Source organism: Lampris incognitus, chromosome 13 (genome assembly GCF_029633865.1).
Source record: "Lampris incognitus isolate fLamInc1 chromosome 13, fLamInc1.hap2, whole genome shotgun sequence".
Classification (NCBI taxonomy): Eukaryota; Metazoa; Chordata; class Actinopteri; order Lampriformes; family Lampridae; genus Lampris; species Lampris incognitus.
In genome coordinates this window covers 25,417,370-25,434,382 of record NC_079223.1, presented here as the reverse complement: position 1 = coordinate 25,434,382, position 17,013 = coordinate 25,417,370, and the positions used below count along the sequence as shown (strand labels likewise).

Sequence of the window (17,013 nt, the reverse complement as noted above, 5' to 3'; positions counted from 1 at the left end):
CAATTTTTTTTTACACATCATTATAATCTTTTTCGGTCAAAATGTTTGAATGCATTTCATTTCCAAAGGGTCATATTTGGTCAGAAAACAAACTCGTAGAAAAGTAGAAGTTAAGCATTTTTCAAGCACAACAAATTTCCAGTATTATGCATTGGAGTGATGGAGGTGATAAAGGGGTATTTCAACAGTTTATCATCAGCACTGAATAGCTTCATCAACTGATATTAAGCACACCAAAATGTTGACTTTGAAGTCAAACGCGAGGGTTTTGTGCACTGGAACTTGGGTTGTGTGGTTGTGGCCTCTGAGATCACAGACAATAAAATCAAAAGAGCGACTCAGGATTAATGTGAACCTGAGTGTTCCTCCTAGCACACGATTGGTCGCCACAGTGCTGTAATCGACCAACGACCTCCAGGCTCCTCTCTTGAAGGCACCAAAGATATGTGAGATACCATCATAACATGATTGTTGCACGGAATGACTCGTAATTTTTCTTTGTGAGCGGTAGAGATGAGACGTATGGACACCGTGGGGGGGGGGGGGGCTGACCACTCAATATCTTACCGACTCCTGAATAATGTTTCAGGAAAAAAAAGGCTTTTGTTTTTACCAGTCGGAACACTGCATGATGCATGAGATAAGTGAGCGTCCTTGGAGTTTGCGTTAGCGTTTGCTTCAAAGACAGAAAGCAGCACTATGCAACTGATATGCAAACATTTACCTCACATACTGTCCAACAATAACAAGCTACATCCTTGTCACCCACTGTGCATGTGTGAATAGTTATTTTTCCTCTTGTAAACACTGGGAAAAAAAGAAATACTGCTCTTTATCGAGTGTTTTCTCTTCGATAGGAGACAAACAAGTTGTATTTCATACATCATTGATTTTCACTGAAATACAAATGTCCATATAGTCATCTGACAGGTGAGCAAATCCATCAATAGCTGACACACAGGGATATTTCAACCCTTTTGTGAGCATGTTAAAGCGACAAAAAAGACTGATCCATCATCAGTATGTGCGCTTTTTTTCAAAATCGGCCATTTTTATGAATGTCACCCCGCACACTTACAGTCATACAGTATGATGTTTTTTTTCCAATTGCCTCATCCCTAATCATACTCAACAGACAGCGATGGCAGGGCGACTGCCAGGAAGTTGGATATGCAGCAAACTCCCAGATTTTACAAGCCCCAGGACAGAGTTTTGATATTTGTGTGTGTGTGTGTGTGTGTGTGTGTGTGCGTGCGTGCGTGCGTGCGTGCGTGCGTGCGTGCGTGCGTGCGTGCATGTGTGTGAGAGCAAGCTGTATCTTTGCAGTGAATACTGTGCAGACACACAGCCAAGGTGCCCCTTTCTTCAGCTACATCTTGTCTCTCTCACAGAACACATATGGGACATACAGCAACCCTTCCTCTCCATCTCCTCTCTCTCTCTCTCTCTCTCTCTTCTTCATTGATTTACATCCTTGTTCACTGTGTGACCTTCTATGGCAAGAGCGTTCACACATTTTCCCCTCCACGTAGTCTCTCCTATCTGATTCAAGGGCACAGAGGCAAAGCGGTATGGAGTGACTGGGTATTTTACAAAAATAATTAAAAAATATATAGATATATTATATCTTTTTAAATAATTTCTGAAGCAACTGAGTTCTGCTGTATGTTACTCTAAGAGGAACACGTATGTAGTGATTGGGCATTCTACAAAATACCTTTCATTTATTACATAAAACAGACCATCACTTTTAGGGGCAGGTATTCTGCTGTATATTATTATAAGGGCACATTTTAGAGATGCTCCACGGTGTTTTACCCCAACCCATTTCTGGTGCCCAATATTTTCCCTTTACTGAGCCTTATAAGCAACATCAAGTCTTCCTCTTTATTCTTCCTTTTCAATCCTGACTAGCTTCTTGTAACAGATGGCCTATTTAGGTAGCCTCTGGTAATTATTTTGTGGTAATTCTCACTTGACTCACAGAAAGATTGTCTCCTCTGTAATAATTTCTACCCGCAGTTTTCTGACAAGTGGTGAGTGAGCAGCTGATGAAACCACAAAGTTCCCCTCCATGCTTCCTCCTCAGCTCTGGACAGCTTCACTTCGTTGAAACTGCCAGGCAGTGATGTTATCACTGGCAGGATGGAGGGTTATTGTTCTGCAGTGAGTAAAACAGATGCCTCTTCACATTACACCTCCTCTTCAACAGATGCTGAGACCACAGACTATAGCTGGACAAGTGGAGGAGTAGGCCAAAGTGCATCTCTGAAGAGGGGTCCATACTGAGTGAGATCCACGGTCACGTGTCCCAGACTGAGCATTTGATATGCAAATGCATGTGTAATGTTCTTCATTGTCCTATCGTAGGGTACCTGAGCCAGATTTCAAACACAAACAAGCTGAGCTGCTGTACAATGTCTGTTGAAAACGTAGCTGGACCATCACAGCCACAGTAAGACCAACCCTATGTGCTGCAACACTTTCTGATGTCTTGAAAACCTTCTGAGCCAAATCATGGATGTGATACTGTCTGCAGTCTTTGTCCAGTCTACATGCTCCGGTAGGTCTTTATGATGTGATACTGTCTGCAGTCTTTGTCCAGTCTACGTGCTCCGGTAGGTCTTTATGATGTCTTTGATTGTTCTCCTGCAGATAGGGCAGCAAGCGTTGGACATCTTCTTGAGTTTGAGGCCACAGGCATAGCAGAGACACATGTGTCCACAGGCATAAAGCACCGTGTCGACCACATTCTCGTAGCAAATGGTGCACTCGTCACTCCATGAGCCTGAGCATGATGGGAAATTAGGGGACTCAGGGTGGCTGGAGAACGGGGAGCTAGGGGTTGTACCTGGGATGACATGAAAACATATGTTAGAGATGTTTGAGTAAGAGAGAAAGAGACAGAGAGAAAGAGAGACAGAGAGAGGGAGAGACAAATAGTGGGTGAGTGAAAGATAGAGAGAAAAAAGAGAGAACTGAAGGGTGTGCCATTGTTGAGAGAGACATAAACACCAAGAAATGGAAGATGGTGTGATGCCAGGCCATTTTTGTTTGCTTAAAGAGCAAAATGAAGGAAAGGGCACAGCAAGATAACCGGACATACCCGTGGATGAGCTGAAGGCTGTCTGGTTGCTGGTGTTGAGGCTGGAGTTGAGGTTGATGTTCAGAGATGTGTTAAGGTTGGGCTCTGAGATGCCACCGCACAGCAGTGTGGAGCTGTTCGGTGAACAGGATGGAGAGTTGGGGACCGATAGCCCTCGGATGTCTGGGTGCAGAGATGAGCCTGGGTATACAAAGGACACAACCAAGTCACAGATGTTTTTTTTTTAACTTTTGACTTGCTTTGTGCAAACCAACAGAAAAAATATCCTACAATGGATGTAAGGTGTAAACCAAGGTTTGAGGAGAGTCTGACACCATACTTGTATATGGAGAATTGTAAGTTTGCATTTCTGAAAGGTTAGTCAGAGCAATGTGATAATTAGCAAATGGAAAAAAAAGTAGATGCCGGATTGCATCTCGCTTCATTTCTCCCTCTCTATCCATCTCTCTGTCTCACATACAGTACACACACACACACACACACACACACACACACACACACACACACACACACACACACACACACACACACACACACACACACACACACACACACACACACACAAAAACTTCCATCCCCCTGCAGATGATCTGCAAGTCCATGGTACATGTGTGGGCGTCAGTGAGTAAGTCAGGAGCCTGTGAAGTGGTGCAGTCACAAGGGACCCAGCGGAGGCCCCCCTGCCTCCTTTCTTCTTCCACCCAGGAACCCTCTGGGCATGGAATAACAGTTTCACAGAGAGCAGTTGCTGCCTGTCCTACACCATCCAGCCTTATTACCTCACGTACAACCATCAGCCTTGGCTTTTCATTTGGCACCATCTCTCAAACTGGCAGCACATCTCATTTTCCAGGACAATGTCCGACTAGTTACAAAGCCACAGACAAATTGTGACCTAGTGTGTCTGGCAGGCACAAAGCATTGTTGTTTACACATTGTCCTTCAGTTGCCCATGACAGAAATATTGCTGGACTGCCGGGCCAGCCAGTATCCTGGCACAAACAATCTTCCATGTGTCAAATGATTTAGAGCTGTTAGTTTGTATCAAACCAGATTTTGACACAACTTTGCTTCCCCTACAATCAGTATTATTTGCTTTCATGCTAGTTCCTTGGTTTTCCTCCCTATAATTTAAAGACGAACTATTGAAACACAAAACTAAACAGGTGTGTATTATTATCATTATCATTATTTTTATTATTATTATTATATGACATTTATTGGATCACATTCATTATTTAATTTTTTTTTTTAGTTTGCATGCAGTCATGAACATGCATTCAGTAACATATACAGTACATTGCTGCAAACATTTTCCAACCTTTACCTAGTTAACGTGACTTTTGTGGCAGTTCAACCATTAGCGATCCACCGGGTCCTTTAAAATAAGAGCCAGCATAAACCCATAATGTATATTCCTGGTTGTTTTTTTTTCCATATGGCGTTGATCTCACCCACTGTTATTATGTGAATTCACCCCTGCGATTGTTCAGCCCCAGCTGGATCAAGAATGCCTATTGTGATGGGGTTTGCACCCAGTAAACGGAGTCTACTGTCTCTGAGAACCATAACTGATCTGGAAAGTGTATGGTGGTTTTCAAAACGTGCTTATCAAATGATGAGATCTCTTCCACTTTGTTCAACAGTATATTGGCATCTGAGAGATTCATGATTCGTGATTGCAGTCAATCACATACAGAAGCAAATATCCACATGCCCAGACAGGGTTGTTATGCAGCAATGGATGAAAGTAGGTCATCGCTAATTCTGAAAGAAAGCACGAACGATATAAAAATTCTAGCCTCAAAGATGTTCATGAGATAACACGGACACAATGACTTTGTGAGAGCGATCGGCTCCCATCTGTTCCATTTCACAGCCCCGAATACAGCCAGCGATGAAAAACTGTCACTTCGCTCGGTGGCGAAATGTTTCCATGGTGACTCGTGGGATGTGTCTGCAGTGAGTGGGTGAGGATAGACGTCATGAGCACACTCCCCGCCGCCGGAGTGGGTAATGACTCGAGGAACGTTCGTACCGCCCCCCCCCCTCAAAAAATATGGGGAGGGGGAGTGGGGAGGAATATGCACGGGGCTAGAGGAGGTGCAGAGAGACGATCAGAGATGTTAAGGGAATGCAGTGTGGGCGGGAAAAAAAGGAGCATGTGAAACCTCCATGCAATTACATTTTAATAATGCATGTGGAGAACCATGGTAAGGAGCTATCACAGCTCCCCTTTAGAAAGATGTTGCTGGCTGGTGGAGGCCCACGCAAAACAGAAATAACCTGGTCTGCCAGACTATGCAAGGAGAGGAGAGGAGATGAGATAAAATGAGATTAGGTGAGATGAGATGAGAGGAGGGTACCTACAGTACCCTTTCCTTCACTTTGAAAGGTTTTGATCAGGAAATGAATTACAGCAAGAAAAAAAAAAGAACGGAAAGACTCCTGAACTATTTAGGTGCTGTAATCACCACGCGAAGATTTTCCTATAGTCTGTGAGGGCAGCACGGTGGCGCATTGGTCAGCGCGGTCGCCTCACAACAAGAAGGTCCTGGGTTTGAGCCCCGGGGTAGTCTAACCTTGGGGGTCGTCCCAGGTCATCCTCTGTGTGGAGTTTGCATGTTCTCCCCATGTCTGCATGAATTTCCTCTGGGTGCTCTGGTTTCCTCCCACAGTCCAAAGACATGTAGGTCAGGTGATTCGGCCATACTAAATTGTCCCTAGGTGTGAATGTGTTGGCCCTGTGATAGTCTGGCAACCTGTCCAGGGTGTCTCCCCGCCTGCAGCCCAATGACTGCTGGGATAGGCTCCAGCTCCCCACGACCCGAATTCGGACAAGCGGCTTGAATAATGAATGGATATATAGTCTGTTCAAAATATAGCCAAACAGGCTGGTAACAACTAGGACAGAGTACTAGAGCGGAGGAGCGGGGCAAATGACCAGCTCTATAGGCTTTTTAGATAAGTCAAGGGCCTTCACATTAGCGATCACAAGCAACTTTATAGTATGTCACCACCACATTACAATGAACTAATAAATATCAAAGCAATTTTATAAAATATTGAAGCATGGTTCGAATTACAAGGGGGATTGGGGGGACCTAATCCCTCCAATCAAGACTTGGACGCTCCCAAAAGAGGTAAAAACAATAGGTTGGGGGGGGACTGAGACATTTATTTATACTTCTTACCTATAATCATAAATATTACAATACATTTCCTATACTTGTAATACGATTTCAGACACCCCTAAAGTGGACCATACCATTTAACCATGATGTTAGCTGAACGTCTTGTCTGCCTGCCTCACTCCCATCATTGCAGTAGCTTGCGTCCTCACTAAAGTCTATGCTTGCGTGCTTAGTGCAAGCCAGTGGAGATGCTGTAGGTTAATGTAAGTAGCAAGCTATCTAGCTAGTTTAATACACTTTACTTTCTTACTTTCAGAATTTCTGAATTAGATTGCGTTAAGTGTCTACGGATGAATGCTAACATTAGCTAGTTTGTAATGTTTGCCTTAAGTTACAGTTCAGTGAACTAATGTTACCTTACCTAACTGTTAGGTGTCGTTATTTGATGGCGCCCTTACTCATTGTATTACGGTACATTCAGATGCGACGTCGCCACGTTCTCTGTGTGCGACAGTGTGCGTTGTAAGAGTCAGTAGTAGAGAGCTAAGATCTGCTGTATTTGCCTAAATAAATATGCCTAACGTTAAAGGCTAAAGAGAAAACCGAGTTAAGCTTTGCTTATCCTCTATACGCAACAAGAAGGTTGCGCACCCCAGCTCAACAGGTTATGGGCCCAGGCAGAGTTGGACACAAGCTAGCATTCCGGACGAAGTGTAACGCGAAGTATTACACGGAACTTCTACAGGCTATGTGGACCAGCTTGGAGATGAATGAGTGTTTATATCACAGGGTTTCTTAATCTGTGTTTATATTCTCGGAAGAAGTATTATGCGTTAGCCAATGAAGCTAACAAGCTAGCTTAGCAAAGAAAAAGTATAGCAAGCTAGTAGGCCACGGTAAAATTAACGCGTTAGCAAAATGGCAAGCAGATCAACAGGAGTCTTGGCACCGCAGCTTTTGTTCGACGGATCTGAAGATAAGTGTGAACTTTGGGAAACAAGATTCATAGGCTGCTTACATACTCTAAAGCTAAAAGAGACTATTTTACGTGAGCCCACTGGCGCTAGCGAAGAACAGTTAGCTGAAGATAGGAGGAAGAATGCCGATTGCTATGCTGAGCTAATAAGACTGAGAGATGATAAAAGCCTATCGCTGATAAGACATGAAGCTGCTGATGATGGCAGGAAGGCTCTGATGATACTGAAAGAACATTATTCCGGAAAAAACAAGCCGCGGATAACAAATTTATACACGTCGTTGACCAAGCTACGCATGGCAGACAACGAGAGTGGTACCGACTACATAATAAGGGCGGAGAACCTCATTACGGTTCTGAGAGATGCAGGCGAGACTATGAGTGATGGACTGATCATAGCCATGATACTAGGCGGGCTACCAGACTCTTTTAGCTGCTAGCCGTCCACATAACACAAAACAAAGATAACGTTACGTTTGCAGACTTGAAAAGAAGACTACGGGTCTATGAAGAGAAAATGAACACGGCAAGATCTACGGATAATGTGATGAAGACATGTGCAAGGCAAGGCCGAGGCCCCACCAAGATGCACGCTAGCAACAGAAAAGATGATGCCAACGTGACGTGTTACAAGTGTGGAATAAAAGGGAACAAGGCAAGAAAATGTTTTCGAAAAGTGTGGTGTAGTTACTGCAAAAATAATACACACCAAGAATCCCTGTGCAAGAAAAAGGGGGAACAAGATGGTGTCAGAAAGGTCGCAGAGGAACAAAAGCAACCAAGACCATCTCTTCAAGGCCAAGCACACAAAGAACGAGAGACCACCAGACAACGTGAAGATGAAAGGCATCATGGTGGATGCAGGAGCAACATCCCACATCGTGAACGACATCAGAAAGTTTAAAAGCTTCAACAACTCATTCGAGCCGGGCACCCATTCAATGGAGTTAGCCAATGGCACCAAGTGCAGTGGAATAGCACAATGAAGAGGAACGGTGATGATATGTCTACTAGACAGCGCCGGATGACAGCACAGAGCACAGCTACGGGATACACTGTATATGCCTTCATACCCACATGGCATCTTTTCGGTGGCAAGAGCACCAAACGGAGGGGCGACAATCACTTTCAAAAAGGGGGACAGTCGCATGGTTACCAAGGACGGTAGCAGGTTTGACATCCACGAGAGTGGAAATTTGTATTACTTTCCAACTATTGAGGAGAGTGTTGACCAATGTAAAGGGAGTCACGACATGCAAACTTGGCATGAAATTTTGGGTCATTGTAACTACGAAGATGTACAAAAGTTACAAGGTGTAGTGAAAGGCATGGAGATAAAAGGAAGTGCACTCAGACCAGATCAGTTATGTGACGTGTGTACACAGGGCAAATTCACCCAGACGAGAAATAGGGAGCCAGACAGAAAGGCTAAGAAACCCTTAGAACAAGTCCACACTGACTTAGCTGGTACCATGCCAACACCGAGCATAGAAGGCTACAGATATGCACAGTCTTTTACGGACGACTACTCAGGTACCGCGTTGGTGTATTTTCTAAGGTCCAAGAGTGATACAGTGCAAGCCACAGAAAGGTTCTTAGCAGACATTGCACCTTACAGAGAAGTCAAGTGTATCCGTTCCAATAACGGCACTGAGTTTACAAGCTGAGACTTCCAGGCACTGTTAACCAAGAATAGGATTAGACACGAGACGTCTGCACCCTATTCACCCCCCACCAAAATGGCACAGCAGAGAGAGATTGGCGAACTCTCTATGATATGAGCAGATGCTTACTGATAGAAAGCGAGTTACCAGATAAGCTATGGAACTACACTATGCGAACAGCAGCTTATGTGAGGAACAGGTGCTACAGCAGGCACACAAAGAAAACGCCATACGAGCTGTTCACAGGCAAGAAACCAAACATATCCAAACTGCAGAAATTTGGATCAATGTGTTTTGCTTACAAGCAAGAGAAAGGGAAGCTAGACTCTAGGTGTGAGCAAGGTGTTTTCATTGGCTACAATAAAAACAGCCCAGCTTATCTAGTGTACTATCCAGACACAGAGAGGGTTCAAAAGCACAGGTTGGTGAAGTTCACAACCAATACAGCCAAAGAAAAGGAAACAAACACCCGAGTCATACATAGAATATGGTGATAGGAAAGTACATCCCAGGGTCAATGACAGTGAAGAAAATGTTGATGAAAATGTGGAAAATGTACCAGGTCAGGGTGTTCAGAGTGGAGTTTCTAGGACTTTACCTGAACAGACTGAACGCACACAGCCGGGCAAAGTCACCGAGACTGTAATCAGAAGGAACCCACTGCGAACCAAGAGGAGACCAGCTCACCTACAGGAATCTGAGACTGAGGATACAGAGGACAAACTGTAAACATGCGTGGACTCTTGTTATAGAGCAGTATGCACATTCCTCAAACCTACCAGGACGCCATGGCGTCAACCAAATCAAGGCAGTGGAAAAATGCCATGAATGAAGAGATGCGATCACTGGAGGAGAACGAGACCTTCAGCCTCACCCAGTTGCCACCAGGTAAACAGGCAGTGGGGTGTAGATGGGTCTACACACTCAAGTGTGACATTGATGGATCTGATAAGTACAAGGTGAGATTCGTAGCAAAAAGCTACAGTCAGAAACCAGGAACTGACTACGAGGAGACATTCTCACCCACAGCTGATATGACAAGTGTAAGAGTGGTCATGCAGAAGGCAGCGCAGAAGAACCTAGTCTTACACCAGATGAACGTTAAGACAGCTTATTTGCATGCACCAATTGACTGTGAAATCTATATAGAGCAACGAGAAGGTTATGAGAAAAAGTCAGAAACGTGTGAAAAGCTAGTATGCAAGTTGCACAAGTCTCTCTATGGTCTAAAGCAGTCAGGCAGAAACTGGAATGCTATGTTACATACATGTTTGAGTGAAAATGGTTTTGTACAGAATCCCGCTGATCACTGTGTGTATACAAGAGAAAAACATAATGGAAAGGTAATCTTGGAATACTGTCCTACTGAGCAAATGATCGCTGATGTAATGACAAAGCCAGCCACCAAGCTAAAGCTAAAGAGATTTGCTCAAGACATGTTTGGCACTTAGAAGTGCAAAGAGTGTGTTCTCATTGTCAAGGTAAAGAAGAAGCCTTAGTTTTTGTTGTTGTTTTGTTTTCCAGGTAATCCAATGAGCTAAGAGCGAGTGCGGGTGTTAAGTGTTGTTATTTGATGTCGCCCTTACTCATTGTATTACGGTACATTCAGATGTGACGTCGCCACGTTCTCTGTGTGCGACTGTGTGTTTTAAGTGTGCGACAGTGTGTGTTGTAAGTAGTAGAGAGCTAAGACCTGTATTTTCCTAAATAAATATGCCTAACGCTAAAGGCTGAAGAGAAAACCGAGTTAAGCTTTGCTTATCCTCCATACGCAACAAGAAGATTGTGCATCCCAGCTCAACACTAACATTAGCTAACTTATGTTAGATAGCTGATAGTGGAGGACAATGGAGGATTAGTTGTTGTAGAGATATTGACATCAATATAGAGTTTATTATTTCAGTCTTTTGTGTGGCTGTGGTAGTTTAGTTAGTTGTTTGCCTTTTTGATATTAGCTTTTATAATAGGCACCCTCTTTGTTTTCACTCTGGAATGCAGGAGTTTTACCTGGTTGATTAATTGAACAATATTAAAATCCATGTGTGCTGAAGGCAATAATTGTTTATGTTCAAATGTATGACTATTGAACTCAGATTACATTTCATTCACAGAGTCAACATGAGCAAGAGGAAAGGAGCTTTGCAGCACTATTTGGCGCTTAAAAAAAGAGCAAGTTGAAACTTGTAAGAATTAGGACTTAGAGATGTTAATGCAGCCTGTATTTTCTGAGGTTGTCATGTAGGCTTAAAACTGAGCACGATAGTATGGATGATGGGGAGTTTTACATTTATGTGCTGTTGTAATATGGAAGCAGAGGGAGGTCAGAATGACAGTCAGCAGGCAGGAGGAGCTCAGAGAACAGTGAGCACGCAGAACCTAGTAGCAAAGAGATGAGTTACAAAGGAGACTGCACTTAAAGATGTATGCCATAATTAGGGGTGTAAATCACAAGTTTCATCATGATACTATATTATATTGATTCCTTGGACAATGATATAATATTTGCTGATATCACAAAGACTGCCACGATAAGATTTCCATTCAATTCAATTCAGGGGCCTGCAATCGATATGAGGCAATATACCATATACCCATTTAACACAATTAGTTACATTTATATAAATTCACAAAAAGTAACTAAAATATGATTTGACAATTTTTAATACTGAGCTCTTCCAGGTATTTAAATGAAAAACAATCTATTTTTTTATTAAAAAGAATAAAAATAGACCTCCTATTGTTCACTATGAAGTGCCACATTTCTCATGTTTAATTACAAATGTATTTTATCAGTTAACTTAAAGAGCCCTGCATGGATGGAACCTTGGATTTACAAGGTTCCATCTGTGTGCTCAGTGGTTTAGGGATATGAGCTTTAAAATTTTCACATCCTAGGTGTATCTTAAGGATGATGATATGGATCGATGTTTTCACTTTGCATCGATGATACTGGATCGTTGATCATTGAATCGATACATCGATCCAGATCAAAGGATCATTACACCCCTTGCCATCATACCAGATATTTATTTAATTTTGCTGTAGAATAATTTACGATCCGTGACTACAAAAGTTGTTGTGTGGTACATGCCCCGTGAGCTGGTGTAATAGATTTGATATATCATCATCCACAGACTGCAGACATTATGTTAAACAAGCAAGATACTGTAAGGATTGTAAGACTCAGTTCACTGAAGCATACACCTGAGCTGTCCTGGGTTCCCTTTACGCCCTGGAGAAAAAGTTGACCCCCCAGTTGTCATTGCATGATTCGCTTTTTTTCCCCCTTCTTTTTCTCCTCAGTTGTATCCGGCCAATTACCCCACTCTTCCGAGCCGTCCCAGTCACTGCTCCACCCCCTCTTACAATCTGGGGAGGGCTGCAGACTACCACGTCTCCTCCAATACATGTGGAGTCGCCAGTCGCTTATTTTCATCTGACAGTGAGGAGTTTTGCCAGGGGGACATAACGCGTGGGAGGATCACACTATTCCCCCAGTTTCCCCTCCTCTCTGAACAGGCGCCCTGACTGATCAGAGGAGGCGCTAGTGCAGTGACCAGGACACACACCCACATCCAGCTTACCACCTGCAGACGTGGCCAATGTGTCTGTTGGGACATCTGACCAAGCCGGAGGTAACAGGTGGACTCGAACTGGCGATCCCTGTGTTGGTAGGCAGTGGAACAGACCGCAACGCCACCCGAAACCCTCTCGCACTCTGTTTTGAAGTACTGAAGTGCAGAGTTTAAAGTGAAGAATTTAATCCACACGAAATTAATCACAGTGTCATTTGCTTATTTACTTCTTTACTTGCTGTGTGTGGCCTTTGGATGTCCTAATGGAAAGGTTCATATTGACTCCAATCTCAGTTATAAAATCTACACTATGTTGATGCGGTTGCTCAAAAGAAACTTGGTGGTGTCAGTGATCCCGGTTTTGCATTTTAGCGTATTTATTTATTTTTGACATTCCCCATTTCACATCCAAACAGAAATTGTTACAATCTGTTTATCCAGGCCCAATGTTTCACATTTTCTGATGCCACAAATGGTAAAAGCAAACAGGAAAATGAGCCTTTAGTTGAGTTAGGGCTTTAAAAGGTGGAACTTTCCTTTGGGGAAAAATGTACTTTAATATTATTAAATGCAGATAAATAAAATTGGGGCCTAATTACGCCAATTTGTTTTGTGGTCTTTTTGAGACAAATTTTGTTTTGAACCCTGAGATAAATACACAAATTTTATTTTTTTTGGATTTTCTCCCCAATTGTATCCGACCAATTATTCTACTCTTCTGAGCTGTCTCGGTCACTGCTCCACCCCCTCCGCGTATCTGGAAGGGCTGCAGACTACCACATGCCTCCTCCAATACATGTGGAGTCGCCAGCCGCTTCTTTTCACCCGACAGTGAGGGGTTTCACCAGGGGGCGTAGCGCGTGGGACAGACGCCCCGCTCGACCAGAGGAGGCGCTAGTGCAGTGACCAGGACACATACCCACATCCGGCTTCCCACCTGCAGACACGGCCAATTTTCAAGTCAAGTCAATTTTATTTGCATAGCCCAATATCACAAATTACGAATTTGCCTCAGTGGGCTTAACAGCAACACAACATCTTGTCCTTAGACCCTTTCATTGGATAAGGAACAACTCCCTAAAAAAATATATTGTGTCTGTAGGGACACCCGAGCAAGCCAGAGGTAATATGTCTCCATATTACCTCTGGCTTGCTCGAACCAGCGACCCCCGTGTTGGTAGACAACAGAATAGACTGCTAACCTACCCAGACGCCCCCCCCCCCCAGGTGAGTTTCTAGGGAGGTGTTTTTAGGGAGTTTTTCCTTATCCAATGCGTTGGTCTAAAGACAGGAAGTTGCATTGTTATAAAGCCCCTTGAGGCAAATTTGTAATTTGTGATATTGGGCTATACAAATAAAGTTGACTTGACTTGACTTTCTAATGAGTCAATGAGTGATGTCACCAACCTATTTAAGATGGTTTCTCCTTTAGTTTGGTAAAATAACCTGATGAAGGTCTGTGTACCGAAACGATGTTCTACTACTATTACTATTACTTTCGAAACATTGTTATTAGTTATTAAAGATCTCTGACTGCAAGTATAGAGGACAGTGTGCCGGAGTTTTTTGTTCTACCTTGTTGACCAATGCTCTTCTCTCATGCACCGGTTGATTTACAGGTGTCTAAAAGGTCTCCTCTTTGACATTATTAAATGTGCAGTTTCGGACATCCAGGTGGCATGGTGGTCTATTCCGTTGCCTACCAGCATGGGGATTGCCGTTCACATCCCTTTGTTGCTTCCAGCTTGGTCGGGCATCCCTACAGACACAATTGGCCGTGTCTGTGGGTGGGAAGCCGGATGTGAGTATGTGTCCTGGTCAAAGCCGCTGGTGACTCCACATGTAATGGAGGAGGCATGTGGTAGTCTGCAGCCCTCCCCGGATCGGCAGAAGAGGTGGAGCAGCGACCAGGACAACTCGTAAGAGTGGGGTAATTGGCCAAGTACAATTGTGAGAAAAAGGGGTAAACCCCCCCCCAAAAAAGTGCAATTTCATCTAACACAATAATTTGTTTTAATCTTAGGGTTGTTTTTTTTTTGCTGTTTTGTTAAAAAAAATGTTTTTACCTTAACCTTATCATCACAACATGCCTACTATGGAGAAGCAATTCGTACTTTTTACTGATGTGCAACAATACAACAAGTATGACTACATACTTTTGTATCAAAAACAGCCGAAATCTGGAAAACGTGGGTACTGAAGAATGACTTGAAACCACTGCCAGCACCGTTGCTTGTCATCAGTTTTCCACATCCAACAGTTCCTGAGATGTTTTTCTTCCTGTCGGATGCTACATAGCCTTTGAGATGTCATTTTTTTCTGGTAATTTTAATGTTGACGGTCCTGAATCACACAACTACAGCACCCTAGTTCCTGAACTGATAACTTCAAATGATCTTATAGTAAAATAGCATGACATTTCTGCCAATCAAATGATAATTGAGTGGACAAAAGTCATTTTGAACTGAAGGTATAATGCAAATAGTCATATGCAAACTGTGGGTAGGGAATGTGAATGCCGGTAGAGATGTATATGAGTTGATAAAAGCTCTGAGCGCAGCACAGAAACCATGGAAAAGGGAAACTATTTTATGACTCGGCTAAGCTGGAATCCAGCCTCCATGGGTCATTCACGGATCATAACCAGCACCATTTACCTCTGACTGGAAAAAGTTACAACAACTGAGATATCTAGAATCTACAAGAAAATAAATACTTCAGCACTACTACTACCAACACATCTTTCAAAAAGAAATCTTGCAAAAACTTGGGAAAACTTTGAAAACGTGACGTTTTACCCATGCTAAAGCTGAAATCTGGGAGTGTTTTCCATTAATAGTTATTTTATCCGTATGGAACATAAAGGTAGGTTACATCGTACCAAGTGGCATCTTAACTATGGTTGGAGACTCTCCATATACCACTGGGGAAATTTTTGACCAGGCAGGACTAACACTCGTGTCGTGGCAAACACATTCCTACTCAAGCGTAATGAAGATGTGGACAGTTTTTCTACCAATTTTACAACCAATATTAATAGAATAGTGTTTCCATATAGCTTGATGTAGTTTGTAATACATTAGATTGCCTGTGTTAGCTTTAATCCGATGATGTTGTTTTTACAGTGGTGGGAATTATTATTGCTGAGCTGAAGGCACCCAACTGACAATGGCTGGTACTCCTTGTTCGTAGTTCTCGCGGCCAGAGTGAGGGACAGATCAGGGAAATCATGGATTTCAGCTTTAATAATGTTTTTGGCGCAATGTTTTTTTTAAATTCTTTCTTTTGGTCCATTTTTTGGAAAGCAACTTAAGTGAACTTACCTAAGATCCTGAGTTGTGTGATGGAGCCATGTAGACCATAGAACATCCAGAGGGGTCTGGAGTTATCCACGCACAGCCGCATCCCTGCACTGACGCCATTGTGACTCACTGTCATCTCCCCTTCCGCGTTCACGGCAAAGCCCAAGATGTCCCCACACTGTAGTGGCGCTGCCACCCGACACACCGCCCAGAATTCCTTGCGATCGACCAGGGACTCCGGATTGCAGGGTAGGTCACTAGGTCTCAGGGTTGCTGGGTCGCACGATGTCACGCCATAGGAGAGGGACCCGAACCGTGAGGCACCTTCCTTGGCCACCTTCACAAAGACTGTCTCTGAGCAGCGCAGCGGGCGGCTGATAAACACCAGGGTCCTCTCCTCACTACGCTGCTCCAGCCGCGCCACGGTCTGCTCATCCAGCGTCGTGACGTGAACACCGTGCACCGAGTGGAAGTGCAGATCAGTGTCCAACAGGGCGGGCAGCAGGGAGCATTGCTGGAAGTTTTGAGAGTTTTGGGGTACGTGGCAGGAGAAGGTGCTGGAGCTCAGAGACTGTAACCGATCATCTTCCTCATCATCTTCCTCCTGCAGTCCATTCTGCTGCTGCTGCAGCTGCTGCTGCTGGAGGCTAAGGTCACAGAGGCTGATGGAAAGGCGAGGGTCATCGCCGTTTCGCTGAATGGAGGCTCGGTGGGAGGTGGTAAAAGAACGAGGACACAGGCAGTCCAGAGGGACCATCTCACTGTCTGGGAAGGAACACGAAGACACAGAAATATTACATAATCCCTTGTTTGCTGTATTATGAAAGGAAAAGCTGAACACATCGTACACCGTCAACAGTTTCAAATCCCAGTGGCACAAGATGTCACAGAATCAGTGAGTAAAAATACACATATAATTAATCTAATTTGCTGAGCAATTCACACTAGCCACATTAAAAGTAACACAAACATTATATAAATACAACATAAATAAAGGTTATTGGTAAGAAACTACTCATGTATTCATATGCATTCACAGGCAATCTACTGGGTTTTTCTTTTACATCCATATTTTATACCGAGAAGTGACTATGCATCACACTAGAAAGTCACATATAATCAAAATTATAGGCTACCCTTATTTTTAATACATTCTCGGGAATATGCTACATTCACTTTGTGATAAAAAAAAAATCAAGATCCAAACAAATGCAGCCATGTTAATGTGTCTGGAAACACATGACTTTAAGTGGGGA

General features: G+C 43.5%; 1 protein-coding gene across 1 annotated transcript in view; it reads right to left on the bottom strand.

The window, feature by feature from the left end:
• Positions 1–2,606: 2,606 nt before the first annotated feature.
• Positions 2,607–17,013, bottom strand: part of neurl1ab (neuralized E3 ubiquitin protein ligase 1Ab) — a 46,007-nt gene continuing 31,600 nt past the window's right edge. The window contains exons 4-6 of the mRNA XM_056292161.1: positions 15,779–16,522; positions 3,107–3,286; positions 2,607–2,851 (exon numbers count right to left, since the gene is read on the bottom strand). Of these exons, the coding sequence (XP_056148136.1) occupies positions 2,607–2,851; positions 3,107–3,286; positions 15,779–16,522 (1,169 nt within the window). The remainder of the gene's footprint in view (positions 2,852–3,106; positions 3,287–15,778; positions 16,523–17,013) is intronic.